We start from the raw sequence: 16,721 nt of genomic DNA on the forward strand, positions 1-16,721 counted from the left end.
AAGATTATCAATTTATTGTTGGCCATGTTTAGTGCTGCATATTACTTGCCTTTCGTGTAACTGGTGGGAATCCCTGAGTAGCCCTCCATCAGGGTGTTGTTTAACGACTCTTGCTCAGCTGTTTCGGGCACACCTAAGCCCTGGAGTGTTTTCAAGTACTCACCGGTTTGGAAGTACCGCGCAGCCTGTTCTTGAGTACAAACTTCCCCGGGCTGGATTCGCAAAAGGTTGTACTCGCTTTTAATCTGCAAAGCCTGACTTGTTTGACTCTCACTATTACTTTTGTCTTGGGCTAGTATTGGGTTGGTTTTGGTATCAGTAGGGATAGTCTCGGAATCAGTAGGGGTAGTATCGGAATCAGTGACGGCCTGAATCTCCATGAGAATCTGATCGTGGGCAGCTTCTAAGTTAGTGGTGTAGGTACCATCCCAATGCTGGCGGAAGGCCAACAGAAGATCATAAGGCCGCACAGCCACAATGTTCTCTTCAAACCGAAAGCTAGAAAACGGACACTGAATTACTACAAACAAATCAACCCCAATAAAGTTACCAAGCTTCTGCGGCTTAAGTCCATTGATAAAGAAGTGGTAGAACTTCTTTTGGTGCATATCTAAGTACTTGGCAATAATATCAACTAATGCCATATGATCGCCCGATGTAAACACAATTCCAACTGTGCGTGCGGCTTGAATTCGTTCGGCTAAGGCCAACTTACTAACCATCTTCCTGGTTTTAGTCAGTTCGGCTTGTGTCAACTCCGCTTGCAACTGACTCTCTAGGACTGATAAGGAAGTCCAATTGGCTGCACTTAAAATCGCCGCAGTATAGTTCTCCTTAAAGTACTCAATAAACCCGGGGTCCTTAGCCACCACTACTACTACAGCCGCCTCTTTGACAATTTCCTCGTTGTAAGTCCAAAGCCGGACCGGCCGGCCCATTAAGTGGGTCAAGCAAGCTGCTATCTCTATCTGTCCAGCTAAATAATGCGAATCAACTGCTAAATAGAAGGATAAGTCTGGCCAGTGTTTAGACCAAACCCCAGCGTATTTTGGGTCCAGCAACTCCTGGCAATCCAACTGTACGGAGGGTAAGTACTGCATAACTCGCACGACCCGTTTTAGTTTAGCACTTCGACTACTATTCAATAACGGACATGAAAATGAAGCTTTCAGAAGAACATCAGCATCGGCATGAGTTACAGCTACCCAGTCCACACAGCACCTATCTGAATCGGCCAAAACCACGCACTCTAACTCCTCACTAACTGCTCTCTCCACCTCCTGCTTAATCCGGCACCCATCTTTAATCCCATTTTTAGCCACTTGAACAGCCAACTTGCTACCAACTACCTCACTAAGCACATCCAAGTCCTTCTGGGCTACCAAATCTATCTTTTGGTTCACAAAATACGTCAGTTTAGCCATCATGTCGCAAATTTTTCAGATAGCCAGCAATTTGATCAAATCCCATCTAAAATCAAAACAAACAAGCCCAAATCAAACTATATCGTCTCTTACACCTACCCCGACTTAATTCTAACTGTAATACTCAATAAATCGCCCTAAATTTGATATCTCTGGTCAAAATCCTCTAAAATTTTAGTTTGAACATGGAGATTTGCAAGTTGTCAATTGGTACTTCCCATGGTTGTATCTTATCGGAACAAACAACAAAGATCTTTTTTGATCCCCCTTCTTTAATCATTGATAATAAGGCCCAAATCAAAAGTATTTCTGATAAAATGAAGTACATTGAAATTGAAGCGCTAGCCAATTATCCATCTGATCTTTCGGCCATTTTCATTAGTAGTAGTAGCTCACTAGGCGTTTTCTTCACTCCCTCCCATCTACCTATCTATGTCACTGAAATCGTCTATTTACAGATGAAAGAAACACTTAAACACTACGTAGGCCTAGGTCCTATTAGAAGAACGACTAAAACATCTACTCCTCAGGCCCCCAATACAATCATTCAGGAAGTATCGGCCTACCGTAGTATTGCCAGCCGAGTTAAGCTTATTACGTTCTCCCAACATATTCTCTTCCCTTATCTAACCGTTATTGCCCAATCAAGTAATACGTGTGTGGGCTGGGCCTGCTATCATGTGCAACGCGGTAACAAGTACGTCTTTTCGTATACACATGGCGTTAAAGGTAATTGCACACTTTCTCATGAGCTAAAACCTCCTACGACATCGGTTAGTCTCTTTATCAAGCACTTCCACCAACCCGCTGAATCAGATCCGGCTAGTTTTTCCACTGACTTACTTAATCTTGCTAAGACCCATACTCATCTTGTAGTGACCATGGACGTCATGGCTTTTTCCATCGAACTAACACTTCACCTTCTCAGTCTTGTTAAGGACAAACACGTTGCTATCTACCATCCTGGATTCAAAAAGCTCCTGCAATGCTGCGAGCACAAAAGAGAACTCTTATCCACTCGTTTCTCTATTGATTATGCTAATATTCAACCTATTCTTTCTTCTTCCACCCGTTTAAGAACTCTTTCCTTCAAGGACTTAGCCCAGATTACCACTCAAAAACCAGCTATTGTTATTTGTGACCGTCTTGACCATAAACTATTCCTAAGTAAACTACCAGCTTTGCACTTACCCAACTACAGTTTTAAGTTCTTTGGCACTATACAAGACGCTCTAGCCTATCCCTGGGTATCCACTCTTTACCTTCCCTTTCCACCCCCGACCGCCCATCCACAAATTGTCGTCCTACCAGAAACACCGTATGCCCTAGGCACCAGCCACCATCTAGTCACTATCCATAATACCCAGCACGTCCAACGGGTTGCTTCCGGACCAGCCACTACTTTCCATTTCCGCGGCTCCTTCCAGGAAGATGCCACCGGCCTAACTCTAGTTTGCGAAGAATCACCACTACAAGCCCTTATACAGCACCCATCCACCCAGAAGTTCCAACTCAAAGAGACCTTAATCTGCACCAACCAGAACGAAACTTTCAGAATCAAAAGAACTGATAAGGGATTAGAAGTAATCAGTATATGTGGAATGCGAAAATAATTTGGATGGGCAAAAAGCGAGTTATTCTCTTAGTTGGTTATAACGGCCGTAACTATCATGGCAGTCAGCTTAATAAGGATGAAAAGACCGTTGAGAAACAGATTTGTGATGAAGTAGCTGCCGCCGGGTATTTCCATGCACGGAACTGTGAAGACTACTCTAAAGCCGGATTACAAAGAGCCTCTCGGACTGATAAAGGTGTTCATGCCGCTATGCTCCTTCTTTCCTTCAAGATAGAGACTGGTTCAGATCGATCAACAGATAAACTTAAAAACATCCTTAAATCGGCCTTATCTCCTCATGATATTGTTGTTCACGATCTACTAGAAACCACTAAAGGCTTTGAGGCTAAAAACAAGTGTGACTCTCGGGTTTATGAGTATTTTGTCCCGAAGGGTGTTTACTTAGGTCCAGATGAGTCTGAAACCGTTCAGGAGCAGAAGGAAGAAGTCTTTCGCCATCTACTTAGTCAAATGCAAGGCACTCATGATTTTCACAACTTTACTCTACTTAATCAGGAGAAGGGAACCAGTCGGTTTATTAAAAGTATTACAGTGACGGACTTCTCCTTAGCCGGCCGATCTTGGCACCGCCTAACTATTCATGGCCAAAGCTTTATGATTCACCAGATTAGGAAGATGGTTGGTTTTGCCCTGCTGGTTGCCCGGCATATGACCGATTTAAAAGCGGCTGAACAAGCTTTAAGTCTTGCCTTTGCTAAGCCTAGAAGGAATATTCCTAAAGCCCCGGCTGCTCTTCTTCTTCTCTCCCACGGTCTGTTCACTAACTACAATGCCCGTTACGGCTCAACCCATGGTGAAATCAATCCGAGTATTGCCGAGTCTTATAAAGAAGAAGTCCTTTATCCGTTGATCTGCACGCAAGAGCATGCTGCTCTCTTCAATGACTGGTATGAGTGTCTAGCTGCACATCCAGAAGAGTTTACCTATGCCACGACTCCTAACCATTCGGAATAAGTCCAGTAAGCCAAGTAAGTCATCTTATCTCCAATAAATAGCGTTACTTGATTTTGTTGAGTTGTGTTTTGATTGAGTTGTGTTATGATATGATTATGTTGAGTTGAGTTGTGGTTGTGTTTTGATATGTTGAGTTAGACTAAGTTAGATTATGTTGTGATTTAGTTAGATTATGTTATGATTAAGTTATACCAACCCAATACCAACCCAATACCAACTCAATACTAATCTAATGTCAACTCAATACCAATCTAATACCAATCTAATACCAACCCAATAGATTATGATATCCATAGACAAGACTCAGTCAATATAACCCAATTTATTAGTGTGCCAGGATAACCCAAATACTAACTCTGGTGGCCAGGATAGTCCAATACTAATCCTGACCTTCTATTTAGCGCTTTCCATATAAAACAGATCATTAAGTGGCCCATTAATGGCCTTCAGTTGGTCGCAGTTATTCAAGTGCTCAACTTCCATACGAATCACTCCCCAAACCAGTCGCCGTACTAACTCCAGTAAAGCTAAGACCAGTCCTATCTGTGGCAAGTACGGCATAATCACCGCTACCTTCTGGCTCTTCACAATAAAAACCGCCACAACCAGAACTCGGGCCAGACCATTAAGCAGACAGACGCCTACATACGTCTGAAACCGGAAGAGTTTAGGCCGCCGGCCTAGCATCCAATCCACCGATAAGTCCCAGGTATACCCGGCCCCATTAGCTAAAATCAATAAGAAGATACAAGGCAGATTACCCGTCTGCTCAACCAGGACTCCAGATAAGTCCGCTGAGAGAATCAACCCATACTTCATTGTATTGTAAATGTGCAAGCGCGGCTGTCCTCGACTCGTACTCAAGTACCGCCGCAAGCACTGTGAAATCCTAATAGCCACCGGCACAACCACAATCAGCAGTAATAAGCTCTGGGAAGGCGGCGACTCACTTCTATTCAGCCCCCAAATCAGTAAAGGCCGTAAACTCAGTAAATGATCAGCAATAAAGAAGTGCTTAAACCTTACTACACCACAAACACTACAAGTAAAGATAGCAAACAAAGTCCGCAACCAGTAATACCTAAAGTTCTTCATCAGTAAATTAACCGGCAGTAGTAAGACCAAAATATGCACGGCCCAAGCCCACCCCCAAGCAATACCTAAATAAGCACAAGATCCATGAACCATTACCAAACCAGAGACCAATAAGAAGTACTTAGATATTTTCAGTTTAGGTTTCAAGTTCATCTCTAAGATCAAGTTATAACTAATGAAGTTCTTCCGGCACAAGTACAATAAGATCCCAAAGACCAGTAATAAACTATCAAAAGCCCCCAGGCCAACGTATTCAAAGGCATAAGACTCCCGTAATCCGGTTGCTAAACAAATCACCCCACAAGTAGCCATCATACCGGCAAAGAAACTCTTCCCATCTCCCTGGGAATCGGCCTGGGTTAAATCCACCACTAACTCTTTCGCCTTAGCATGTCTCTTCTTAGGTGTAATCCGTTTATGTAACATACGAGTAAACTCCATTAAATCATAGATATAAGTATTGGAAAAAGCAGGCCGACTTAAAATACTCTCCATCTTATCGGGTCCAAAGACTGTTCGGCACTGCTTATCATACTTTTTCAAAATCTTTCTAAATCCGGTCAAGTTCATCTCCCTATACTTAGCTATCTTATTTACCGCCATGTAATACTCTAGAACTCTTGATTCTAAAGCCTTCTGAGTTAAGACCTTCTCTTTACGTCTTTCTGGCATAGCTCGTGAATGTCGACCACCAGCCGATCCAATTAAAGGTGTTCCGCATTGATTTTGTGCTATCTCGTAGACAGCTGCTTGTTCCTCTTCTGGGAATAAACTTAATAGATTAGATAATCCTCTTTCCGCTCCCTTTTCTAAGACTTTATAGAAACCCTCAACTTTATCAATCTCTTTATCTAATGTCCCGAAGAAACACTCTTCCGACTGGTCAATGAGACCTTTTAGATGCTCATACGCTAGATACTTCTTACGCCACTCTTGCACTTGCTTCTCCTTCAAAGTTTTGCTGAACTTCATAACCAGGGGAACGCAGATTCTTTAGAAGGATGATTAAAAGGATGATATGCCCGAAAGCAGAAGCTATTAATATAAATTGCATATCCAATACAAACAAAAAATGGGGAGATACTTAGTGGTTAGTTCTTGGCTTGATCTTTTAATTGAAGATAGCTATCTCTTGTCTAAAGTTAAGAGTTTGAGTTTACATTGGGAAGTTCCGATTTTTGCTGGTGTGGTTTATGTTCTTTGGGTAGTTCAGAATAATCAGCGGATTACTAGTGAAGAGAAGAGGATGAAAGGGTGTCGTATATCAAATAATGCAGTAAGTAGTAATAGTAATAGTAAGGTTAGTAATAGTAAGGTTGGTAGTAGTAAGAGTAAGAGTATCTCAAATAGGAGTAAGTCAATAAGTACTAACTCAATAAGTACTAACTCAACAAGTCCTAACTCAATAAGTACCAATTCAATAAGTACTAATTCAAGTCGTAGATCTGGTTTGTATCGTAGTTGGGCCTTTAGTCATAATCTGTTTATGTCTGTTTTTAGTCTGGTGGTGTTTCTGCATACGTTTCCGGTGATTTGGAGGGGGTTTTGGAATAGGAGTTTTCATGATTTTGTTTTGGATGCTGATAAGCAGTTGTGGGGGGAGTTGGCTAACTGGATTTGGGTTTTTTATATTTCAAAATATTATGAGATTGTTGATACGGCGATTATTTTTGCAGGGGGTAAGAAGTGTACCTTCTTGCAAATGTACCATCATGCTGGTGCAATTGTGGCTTGTTGGCTGATCTCTTTGAGTGAGTCTTATTCGGCTTGGATTTGGGTGGTGCTGAACTCTTTTATTCATAGCTTGATGTACTTGTACTATGCGGCAACGGTGGTAGGGATAAGACCTCCTTTTAAACGGGTGATTACTTGCTTGCAGATTGGTCAGTTTTTGACTGGATTTGGGTTTGGGTTTATCTATATCTTTTATCCTGGGACGTTTAGTAAGGATTATCCTTTGCGGTTGTACCAACACTCGGCCATTGGATTTAATATAGTTTATGTGGCTATTCTAACGGCTTTGTTCATTCGGTTTGAAAGAGAGACGTACAAGTCACGTATGAAGGCCGGGGCTAGTGCTATATTGGCTAAATCAAGTCAGGCTAAATTGAGTCAAGTCAAATCAAGCCAATTATCTGAGCTAGAATCGGCTTTAACTTCTCCTGCTTCAGTTTCTAATTCATCAGCCGTACTAAGTCCAGTATAAATACAGTATAAATACGAGATAAGTTAGTATATGTCTATGTTTACATTTGTGTTAAGTTAAGTTTTGATTGTGTTGTGTTGTGTTAAGAGGGTGTTGTGTTTGTGTTTGGGTTGTGTTTGTGTTTAGGTTGTGTTTGTGTTTGTCTATCTTAATCTTATACTTACTCTTATCTAAACTTAACGCATCATGTCTTAGTACTTGATTTAACTTAACTCAATGCTAACCCAATCTAATATTGATTCCACTAAACCCAACCCCTACACACTACTATCACACTACCAACTCAATACTAAGCCAACACACTACTAACAAAATACTAACCCAACAACACACTACTAAGCCAACGAAATCGGGAAGATAAATAATTGGATGCTTGTTTGTCTAGTTGTTAACCAATAAAAGCCACCATGTGTAAATTTGCCGGCATGCCTAGTAGAATGGAGAATAAGCTCTGGTGCGCCTTATTAGTGCATTGTGTTGGGTTAGTACTGGGTCTGGCCTTTGCTCGGACCGGCTACGACCGATTGGGTTATTTAGGAATAGCGCTGGTTTCTTCGGGACTTCTGTTTCGAGTGTGGTACTCAGATCCGGGGGTTTTGGCTAAACGAAATGAGGACTATAAACGACGAGTTAAGTTTGCCGACGGGGCCTATGTTGTGCTAGAAGAAGGTGGGTCAATGGTGGGGCGTATTGTTACACTGGGGAAATTGAAACAAGTAGAACCCTTCTGTACATCCTGTGGTATATTTCGACCGGAACATGCCTTTCACTGTCGCGACTGTCGGCGGTGCATAGCCCGCATGGATCACCATTGTCCTTGGATTGGTAATTGTATTGGCGAGAAAAACTATCCTGATTTCATGGCTCTACTTGGTTGTGAGACTTTGCAGGGGGTTTATGCCATCTTTTTGCGTTTGCGATATGGCTGGCATAGTTTAGAATGGAGTTGGCCTTGTTTTTGGTTTTATGCTGGGCTTTGGGTGGCTTTGTTGTTGTTTTTGCTTATCTTTGGATTGTGGGGATACTTTGTAATTTTAAGTGCGCATGGGAAAACAGCTAGAGCCTTTTGCCGGGAAAGAAAAGGCAAGAAAGATGTTGGTGTGTAGATCGTCTCAGATAAACACAATCTGATAGAAACCCATGCAACGGCCACTGGCAATCGCTTAATTGGGCAAAAATTTCAGTATCAGCATGTCTGAGAGTAGTAGTGACCAAAATGAATGTCCTATTGAGTCTGTTGGCGGTATTCGTGGCCTGGCCGATTCAGAAGCTTTAAATGGATCGGAAAAGATTGAGTCGTTAGAGGTTGTTTCGGGGAAAGACTTTCAAATGGTTGATTTATCCGCCTGGGCCGCTGGATATAAACGGGTGGGCTTCCAAGGAACCTACTTACACCGAGCGATAGAGGAGTTGAAAATGATGCGACAAAAAGAGGCTAAGATCTTTTTGGGGTTTACTAGTAACTTAGTTAGTTCGGGCTTACGCGATATTCTTTGTTATCTGATTAAGAACAAGTACGTAGACGTAGTAGTGACTACAGCGGGTGGGATAGAAGAAGATTTGATTAAGACTTTAAAACCATCTCGTTTGGGAGAGTTTAGTATGGATGGAGCTACTTTAAGGAAACAAGGTCTGAACCGGGTAGGGAATGTTTTGATTCCTAATGAGAACTACTTTGTCTTTGAGAGCTGGATGAACGAGTTTTTGGACGGATTGGTCGAAGGTGTGAAAGAAGATGATTTAGATAGGGAAAGAGAAGTATCTGGATATCGGCATTTAGAAGATATTGCGGTGATTAGACCATCAAGACTTATTTACGAACTGGGCAAAAAGATAGATGCTGAGGACTCGTTTTGTTATTGGGCCTACCGGAACAACATACCTGTTTACTGTCCGGGCATAACTGATGGGTCAATTGGTGATATTATTACGTACTATAAAGGTCGGGATCGGCTAGTAATTGATTTGGTTGAGGATATTGCTCGTATTAATGGGGAAGGATTGTTTGCGCGGTGGACGGGTGCTTTGATTTTGGGTGCGGGAATTGTGAAGCATCATATTCTGAATGCTAACTTGTTCCGGAATGGTCTAGACCATTGTGTGTTAGTAAATACGGCTCAGGAGTATGATGGAAGTGATGCTGGTGCTCGAATTGATGAGTCTGTTTCTTGGGGGAAAATCAAGAAGCATACGACTTCAGTGAAAGTTCATGCTGATGCTACTATTGTTCTGCCGATTTTAGTGGCTGCTGTTTGGCCGGAAACGACTCAGCTCAAGAGCAAGGAGGACAATCAGTAGTTGGGTTAATTTTGAATTAAATTAGTATCAAGTTAGTGTTTTGTTAGTATTTTGTTGGTGTCAGGTTGCTATTTTGTTAGTATTTTGATAGTATCAAGTTGGTGTTTTGTTAGTATTTTGATAGATTGTGTGATGTGATGTGGTGTTAGTATTGGGTTGGTGGTAAGTTGTATGATATCATGTTCTGATTAAAGGCGGTGGACTTTAGATTGTGATGTTAATGTGGTTCTTGTCGCACTTAATGCTAACTTATATTGGGCTGGTGATTTAAATGGTGTATTGAGATAATAAAGATAAACTTATCTTATGAATGATAAATATAAACTTATAGTAAAGCTCTCTTTTTTTGGAAGAGAATGTATTTGCTTTTCGTTTTTGGTTGTGAAATAGATTAGATTGAGTTAGTATTGGGTTAGGTTGTGCTGGATTGGATTGAGATGGGTTGGGTTGGGATAGGTTGGAATTGGGTTGAGATGGATTGGGATAGAGTTAGGATTGTGCAGTGGGCGAGGTAGTGGTGGTAATGATGATGGTAGTGAATACTTAAAGTGGTAAATGGTGAATTGTGGCCACAACTAAGGTGTTTATTTACAATAGCGACGATGGAAAGGTCCTCCTAAACGGAAATGGCTGGGCTGTGGTACGGGTGGTTTGGTTAGGTCATACTTTTGACGGAGAGTACAGCCGAGCATTCCGGAGGCACAGCCGTGGATGTTTTCATAAAGGACAACGAAGGAGACTGCCCGGGATTTAGGCAAATACCTAATTTCAAAAGCAATGTTGGGAGTTAAGATGGTGTACCTATTCTTGGCTGAGTTTTCTAGGGATACGTGCGGGCTGGTAGTGAGTTGGATGGTTTTTGAGCGGTTGTGATATGTTTTGCGCTTGAGTTTGGAAGTGCGATTGGGTTTCTGTCTTGGCTGGACAAAGATGCGTTTGATTTGCTGATTAGAAATATGACCTGTTATTTTAACAAATGAGTCAAGATAGATAAGGTAATAGCCATCAGGAAAGTTCTTGATAGTAGTGGGTGTGAAGAAAGAGGTAATCTTGTGGGGTGTCCAGGCACAGGAAGAAGGAACATAGCAGTTCTTGTATGGATCGGGGTTGAGAGCGACAGCTTCTTTGGTTTGAAGAAAGTGCGCGATATGGCGAGCTACATTGGTCCATGAATAGCCTTTGGTTCGGTGAAGAGCGTTCTTTTCAAGTGTTTGGCTCAATTCCGGATTGTTTTTGATATCAAGAATGGCATCGGCCAGATGCTCTGGATTAGCGAAAGGCACACTTACACCGGCATAGCCAATGACTTTCTTCTCATGGCGGAGGGCGTTCATACGACGAAGATTAGTGCCATGCTGTGGATGGTTATCAACCCCTAGTAATTCCAAAGAATAGCGGTAGGGGGTTGAAATGATAGCATCCCCGGCGTACATGGCATAAGTCAGCGTGCCGGAAGTAGGAATGACTTCATTAAAGAGGGTAAGATAGATATTGGCCCGCTTATGCAGAGTAGCCATTTCTTTGTTAGTTAAGAACCGCGGGATCCAGCGGAAATGCTTTTCCAGGCGATGCCTTCTAATCAGCGGGTAAATAGCTCGTTGCATGTACCGGCCATTTTTACTGTTAGTTCCGGCTACCAGTAGTAGGATATTATCTATTTTGCCTCGGTCCTTAAGAATGGCCAAAGCTTTAATGATTCGGTCGATGCCTTTGTTTGGATGGAGGATGCCGTCACAATAAATGATGAACCTTTCTGGGGCAAGACCGAACTTGCGCAGGACTGCCTTGGAGGGAGTGCGCCGACTAATGCCATGGGGGAAGTAAACGATTTTATGTTCGGGAATGCCATAGGTATGGTGAAGATAGTGTTTGGCCTTCCAGGACATCACAAAGACATTGGTGGAGTGAGTTGCTACAGCTCGGAGATGAGCTCGTTGTTCTTTAGCGGGATAGCTCATTGGGGTATGAATCATGGTGTAGCGGTCCGCCTTAGTTCGTTTGAGGAGTTTAAGTAGATCAACAAAGTGGGCGTGATTACCAATGATACCAAATTCATGGTTGATCAAAACACCATCAAATTGTTCTTGGGCAATATAATTCGCTAGCCTATCAAACTCAGACACTTCGTAAGAGGACATGCAGTAGACATCGCGAATCTTTATGCCCTTGCTGACTCTGGGCGGACCCGGGGGACATCGAACTGCATTGAAGACCTCAATCTGCACATTAGGAGCCGCTTTAAGTAGCCCCTTAATCATATTTTCACTGAATTGGGCAATACCACAAACCGTTGGTTTATATGTGGTGAAAATACCCAATTTGTACGGCTTACTTGATTTAGGAAATCTAAATACAGCAGGCACACTTGATGTTTCCGCTGCTTCAACTACACTAGATGGCTTGGACAAGTCAAAGTCGACAATCAATTCCGGCTCTTCCGCCAATTTAGATAAAGGAGGCAGTGCCGCGCTAGATAGTATTGAGGAATTGCCAGCTGAAGCATGTTGAGCGCTAAAAAGGGCAAGCAGTCCTAGGAAGAACAGCAATTGACCTTGCATTGTTTATAAGAACAAACATCACTAATATTAAATCGATCTAGGTCTTATTTCGACATTAAAATGCTTGGCAAACACTTAAAACTGTGGTGTCTGTACCATTCCTCACACATCTTAAGGAGGATATAGATATACCTCTACTTTTACACGAGCAAGTACATGGGTAAATAACTTAGATATTGATTCTTTACGACTTTAGATATGCAATACATTCTGTAAGAAACATCAATACTTGGTGTCACTCTTTCGAAGTAGAAATATACGTTGAAGGTTGATAAAGGGCTTTCCTGGTGGGCATACAGAAAACAGTGCAAGAAACCAGAGCTCTCCCCCAGAAACTTAATTTCAAGATCTAATGAATAAACCCAGCATTAGCCTGAGTGACGACTTGTCTCTCATTGAGCACTTTTGGTTGAAAGGTCATGTTTCTCCTCTAGGGCACAATAGCTACCAAATTCAACCTCAGTTCAGTTCTTGGCATTAACTAGCTTAATGTCTGGATGTTAAATATGTGGACAATGCTTAGTGTGGTTTTCTTGATCAGTTCTTCATTAGATCAGGTTCAAATATCTATTCAATTGGGTTAGTATAAGGCTAATCTTAAAATAAACTCAATAGTATTCATTTTGAAATTTGGTTGAGTTCTTCTTGAGTTTTACTTTCACTTAGTGTTTGTTTAGTATGTTGTGAATTTAGATCTGCTTCAGTCGATTACAATGTCAAGTAGTAGACTAGTAGAAACTTGGGCTGTTGAATAGGAGTGCTATGTTTGGAGATATTTAGGGGATGTATAGACCAAAACGCAATATTAAGATAAGCAATGGAGTCTGGTTTACTTGGGTTAGGACAATAAAGAAGACATAGAGAAGTTGAGCTAGTTTGATTTATTTGAGTTATGGTGGTGTAATGTAGTGATGGTGTAGTGTAGTAAGGTTGAGATGGATAGATATTCCATCGAGTAGCTCAAAAGGGTATTGGGTTAAGTGAATAGAGGAGTGGGTGGGGTGATATAGTGGTTGAAAGCACCAAAATAGGTTAGTGCCACTATGGGGTTAGTATTTGTAGGACAAGGTTAGAGTTGCTGGGTTATTGGTTCTTTCACACTAAAGTGGGTGAAAAGTCCGGTTGACCTAATCAGGGGCATTGAAGTACTCGGTTTCTCTGCACTCAGTGTGATAGATGTGTTTAAGGCGGTCCTTTTCGTCGGCATCGCGTAAGACCCCTGGATCTTCATAGGATAAGTAAAAGTAGTAGAGATTGTCCTTCCATGGTATGGTTTGGAGTCGCCCGGGATCAGTAATAGTGACATTAGCACTACTATCAGGGAAGATGAAAATCGGCGAGGGAGTCTTTATAAGCCGGTTGAAGACAGGTTTACTTCTGTTTAAGTATCGGCAAGAGACACAATGATCGAGACGCTTTTGATAAGTTGACTCGGCACAAAAAATGCAAAGCGGAAGTCCACAATTAAGATAGCATATCATTTTGGTGTTTACATCCGGATCAACTTGGCGCTCACGTTCCGCAATAACTGCCAGATTAGTTTCTATGTCTTCCGGGGGCATATAAAGGGTTCTTCGACATCGTGAACAGCCAGGAATTTTGCCAGTCCTCTTCAATTCCTGGAGGCTAGTTATGATGGTTTGAAAGGTTGGATTGATGTCCTTGTAATCGGGGATGTAGTCCTCAATTTTGTCACAACGGGTGTAAAGTTGAGACAGCAGGATATATGATATTGCGGTGAATATAGCTTTAGGACAGCGATTAATTGTATGCATACTATCAAGATATGGTTGTAGCTCCAGTTCAATTGAGCCTTTGTTAGGCATTATGTCCTCGATCTGAATAAGCTGAAGATGGGGTAGATTATTGGCCATAAATTTGTACGAACCCAATCTCCGGACTTCTTCGATCAGTTTAAAGTTGGCCAGCCAGAGAATGGCTAGATTTTTGAATCGACAGCGCAGCCGGCAGACAATAGTATTCAAATCAGTTCTAGTTAGGAAATGGGCGTCACTTATGCGCAGGAACATATTAGTAATGGAATCAAGCTGGATTGTGTTTGGAGGTAGGTTAGGTTGGGCGAAAGGGGTGGCATGACATTTAAAAAGATCGGCTTTTAAGACATCAAGGGTAATAGTGCAATAAATGAGCTTTTGCATATCTATCATATGAGGTTGGTTGGGGAAAGGAGGATCAGTGTTGTATTTATCAGGCGGGGTTAGTATTTGGACACCAAGATCTTTGAGAGCTTGTAAAGGTATGTTATACGAGTCGAAGATGATGGGTTCAGGAATTAGGACGAGCTTATGGAGGTCAAGTTTTTGAGTTGTTTCCGTCCTTTTACGCTTCTTGAGATAGTTAAACAGTGAGAACTCATTCAATTCCTTTCGCTCGTGGAAATACTTGACCTCATTTAGACGACTGATGCTATCAATTACGATTTTAGAGATCTTTTCGGCCATAGGAAGAGCTAGTATTTGGGCAATCGCAAGACTAGTGAAGCGTTGGTTTAGGAGATGGATTTCAGTTGGTTTTGAGTTAGTAAACTCATAGTAACCTAGCATTCGGTATAAAATGCAATCATCAACATTATCTAGAATCAAAGTCCCGACATTGATGTTGAATCTTAGAGGTCTATCTATCTCGCTTTTTAGTTTGGCCATGTCAAAGTTGGTGCCAATTGAAGGACAATTACGCACATTTAAGATGCAAAGTTCTTGCGCATTGATACTTCGTATCATATTTAGAAAACCATTGCACAGGCCGGACTGCCCCGGCTTAGGCTTTATATCACCACTAACAGTAAGTTTTGTGTAGCGTATATGCGAGCAGATTGGAGTGAAACGTGAGCCATCAAGTCTGATATGGACCGGTTCTTTAAGTTCCCAACTAGTGTCACTAAGTGCATGACCAAGGCACACGATATTCTTATCAACAAGATCTGCTGGATCTTTTAATAAAGCCTCGGCCTCATAAAGAGTCTCTAATCCTTGAAAGAAATCCTCTCGGCCAGCAGCATACTCAACCTCAACATTGCCAATGGAAATGCCACATTTGGCAAAGGAATCCACGAAGAATGCTTTCTTGTGGAAGGCCAAGAAATCGCAAAGGTGCGAAGTCACGAGTACCACAATAAGATTATCGACAAAGATGAGGGGGCTAGGACACGATTCAGATTTGTTGATCTTAACCAATCCTTGAATCCATTCCCGGTGATGCCAATCATTATATATTAGACCATGAAGATGGGCTGAGGACTTATTGTGCATTGCAGTGTCTTGGATGTCAGGCCATGGTGCAGATATCATTATAGCTGGGCTTGTAGCAGATGGTTTCTTAAATCCGGTTAGTGTTTTTATGCCACCGTTTTTGTCAAGAGCGAATATGACTTTGGCGCATTTATGAGCAGCCTCTTGAACGAATTTCACGTCAACCGTAACATGTGGCATGATATGGTCAATTATAACGGCAGAGTCAGCTGTGAGGTTTAAGCGCTCGAGATACTTAGAAATATCTGGAAGGTATTCATTATAGATAGTGATCTGTGAAACAGGTCGCAATATAACGAGGCCATTAAATATGTACGTTAGAAAGACATGCGAGTCAATACGTAGCTGCATAACCAAATGAAATGGAGCCGTGCTAGCCCATTTAATGGCATCTTCAGCCGCTTGCCGATGCATATCTAAATCAAAGTTATCTGAAACGCCAGGTAGAAAGCTAATTGTGCGAGATTTGTGACTGAGACTAACTAGAAGTTCCGCCTTCTCACACTCAACTAGGTTCAGAACCCGACACAGAAGCAACAAACATTCTTTATGGGAACTTACATCGACCACAGTATAGAAAATACTAATTTGCTGGGCCTCAACTACAGCAATCCTTCTTATTTCATCCAGTGCTTTCTTCAATAAGATTGGCTTCTTTGGGACTGAATAAGAAATGCACCAGCCTGAAAAGCGTGTCTTATACATAGGTGTCCCGCTCCGTATAAAGTTAGGATGGGTTGAAAAGCTTATCGCATACATAGGTGCCTGGTTCTGTGTAGAGCTAGGGTGGGCTGGATTTGGGCTGGTTCTCTCTGGAGAATGGGATATAACCTCAATACGCGGGGTAAACTCATCCCACCAGAAACCAATCCTATTTAGAGATTCAACTACCTCCTTTGAAGTTAGCAAATCCGGTTCATCTACTTCCATACTCGAGCTACTGACTATACTGGTCCAACTAAACAGTACCAGCAGAACACACAATCTAACTACAGTCCAGTTAGAGATCGCTAATCGACAGCAAGACATCTTGGTTGTAGAAGCATTGATTATTAGGGAAGTAGTTCTAGTCTTATGGCTAGGTTTGTGATTATTGGCGACTAACAATGAGTATCTTAATTTGTTTTGAATGTACGCACCTGATAGTGTCTTCATGCGCAGAGATAATGTCATAGATTTTGCAAATACCTTTGACTATATAGCCATCACAAGGCTATTTAACAAACAATTTGATAAGATAAAGGTGTTTAAGAAAGTTGAAAATATAACCTTAATAAAAAC

General features: G+C 41.8%; 9 protein-coding genes across 9 annotated transcripts; 5 read left to right on the plus strand and 4 right to left on the minus strand.

The window, feature by feature from the left end:
* Positions 1-41: 41 nt before the first annotated feature.
* NEHOM01_1728 (diphthamide biosynthesis protein 2) lies at positions 42-1,427 on the minus strand (the record flags this gene model as incomplete). The annotated part of the gene is made up of 1 exon (XM_051490606.1): positions 42-1,427. One exon carries the CDS (start codon positions 1,425-1,427, stop codon positions 42-44), a length of 1,386 nt encoding a protein of 461 aa, XP_051346566.1.
* A 182-nt stretch (positions 1,428-1,609) lies between these two features.
* Positions 1,610-3,037, plus strand: NEHOM01_1729 (uncharacterized protein; the record flags this gene model as incomplete). Its single annotated transcript, XM_051490607.1, has 1 exon — positions 1,610-3,037. One exon carries the CDS (start codon positions 1,610-1,612, stop codon positions 3,035-3,037), a length of 1,428 nt encoding a protein of 475 aa, XP_051346567.1.
* A 5-nt stretch (positions 3,038-3,042) lies between these two features.
* NEHOM01_1730 (tRNA pseudouridine38-40 synthase) lies at positions 3,043-4,014 on the plus strand (the record flags this gene model as incomplete). Its single annotated transcript, XM_051490608.1, has 1 exon — positions 3,043-4,014. The coding sequence occupies one exon, from the start codon at positions 3,043-3,045 to the stop codon at positions 4,012-4,014; it is 972 nt and encodes a 323-aa protein (XP_051346568.1).
* A 393-nt stretch (positions 4,015-4,407) lies between these two features.
* On the minus strand, positions 4,408-6,081 carry NEHOM01_1731 (xenotropic and polytropic retrovirus receptor 1; the record flags this gene model as incomplete). The annotated part of the gene is made up of 1 exon (XM_051490609.1): positions 4,408-6,081. One exon carries the CDS (start codon positions 6,079-6,081, stop codon positions 4,408-4,410), a length of 1,674 nt encoding a protein of 557 aa, XP_051346569.1.
* A 100-nt stretch (positions 6,082-6,181) lies between these two features.
* NEHOM01_1732 (uncharacterized protein) lies at positions 6,182-7,315 on the plus strand (the record flags this gene model as incomplete). The annotated part of the gene is made up of 1 exon (XM_051490610.1): positions 6,182-7,315. One exon carries the CDS (start codon positions 6,182-6,184, stop codon positions 7,313-7,315), a length of 1,134 nt encoding a protein of 377 aa, XP_051346570.1.
* A 407-nt stretch (positions 7,316-7,722) lies between these two features.
* Positions 7,723-8,421, plus strand: NEHOM01_1733 (uncharacterized protein; the record flags this gene model as incomplete). The annotated part of the gene is made up of 1 exon (XM_051490611.1): positions 7,723-8,421. One exon carries the CDS (start codon positions 7,723-7,725, stop codon positions 8,419-8,421), a length of 699 nt encoding a protein of 232 aa, XP_051346571.1.
* Positions 8,422-8,506: 85 nt separating this feature from the next.
* Positions 8,507-9,613, plus strand: NEHOM01_1734 (deoxyhypusine synthase; the record flags this gene model as incomplete). Its single annotated transcript, XM_051490612.1, has 1 exon — positions 8,507-9,613. One exon carries the CDS (start codon positions 8,507-8,509, stop codon positions 9,611-9,613), a length of 1,107 nt encoding a protein of 368 aa, XP_051346572.1.
* A 584-nt stretch (positions 9,614-10,197) lies between these two features.
* On the minus strand, positions 10,198-12,171 carry NEHOM01_1735 (uncharacterized protein; the record flags this gene model as incomplete). The annotated part of the gene is made up of 1 exon (XM_051490613.1): positions 10,198-12,171. The coding sequence occupies one exon, from the start codon at positions 12,169-12,171 to the stop codon at positions 10,198-10,200; it is 1,974 nt and encodes a 657-aa protein (XP_051346573.1).
* A 1,127-nt stretch (positions 12,172-13,298) lies between these two features.
* On the minus strand, positions 13,299-16,613 carry NEHOM01_1736 (uncharacterized protein; the record flags this gene model as incomplete). Its single annotated transcript, XM_051490614.1, has 1 exon — positions 13,299-16,613. The coding sequence occupies one exon, from the start codon at positions 16,611-16,613 to the stop codon at positions 13,299-13,301; it is 3,315 nt and encodes a 1,104-aa protein (XP_051346574.1).
* Between the last annotated feature and the right edge of the window lie 108 nt (positions 16,614-16,721).

The sequence above is a fragment of the Nematocida homosporus genome (assembly GCF_024244095.1).
Source record: "Nematocida homosporus strain JUm1504 chromosome Unknown 4483, whole genome shotgun sequence".
Classification (NCBI taxonomy): Eukaryota; Fungi; Microsporidia; genus Nematocida; species Nematocida homosporus.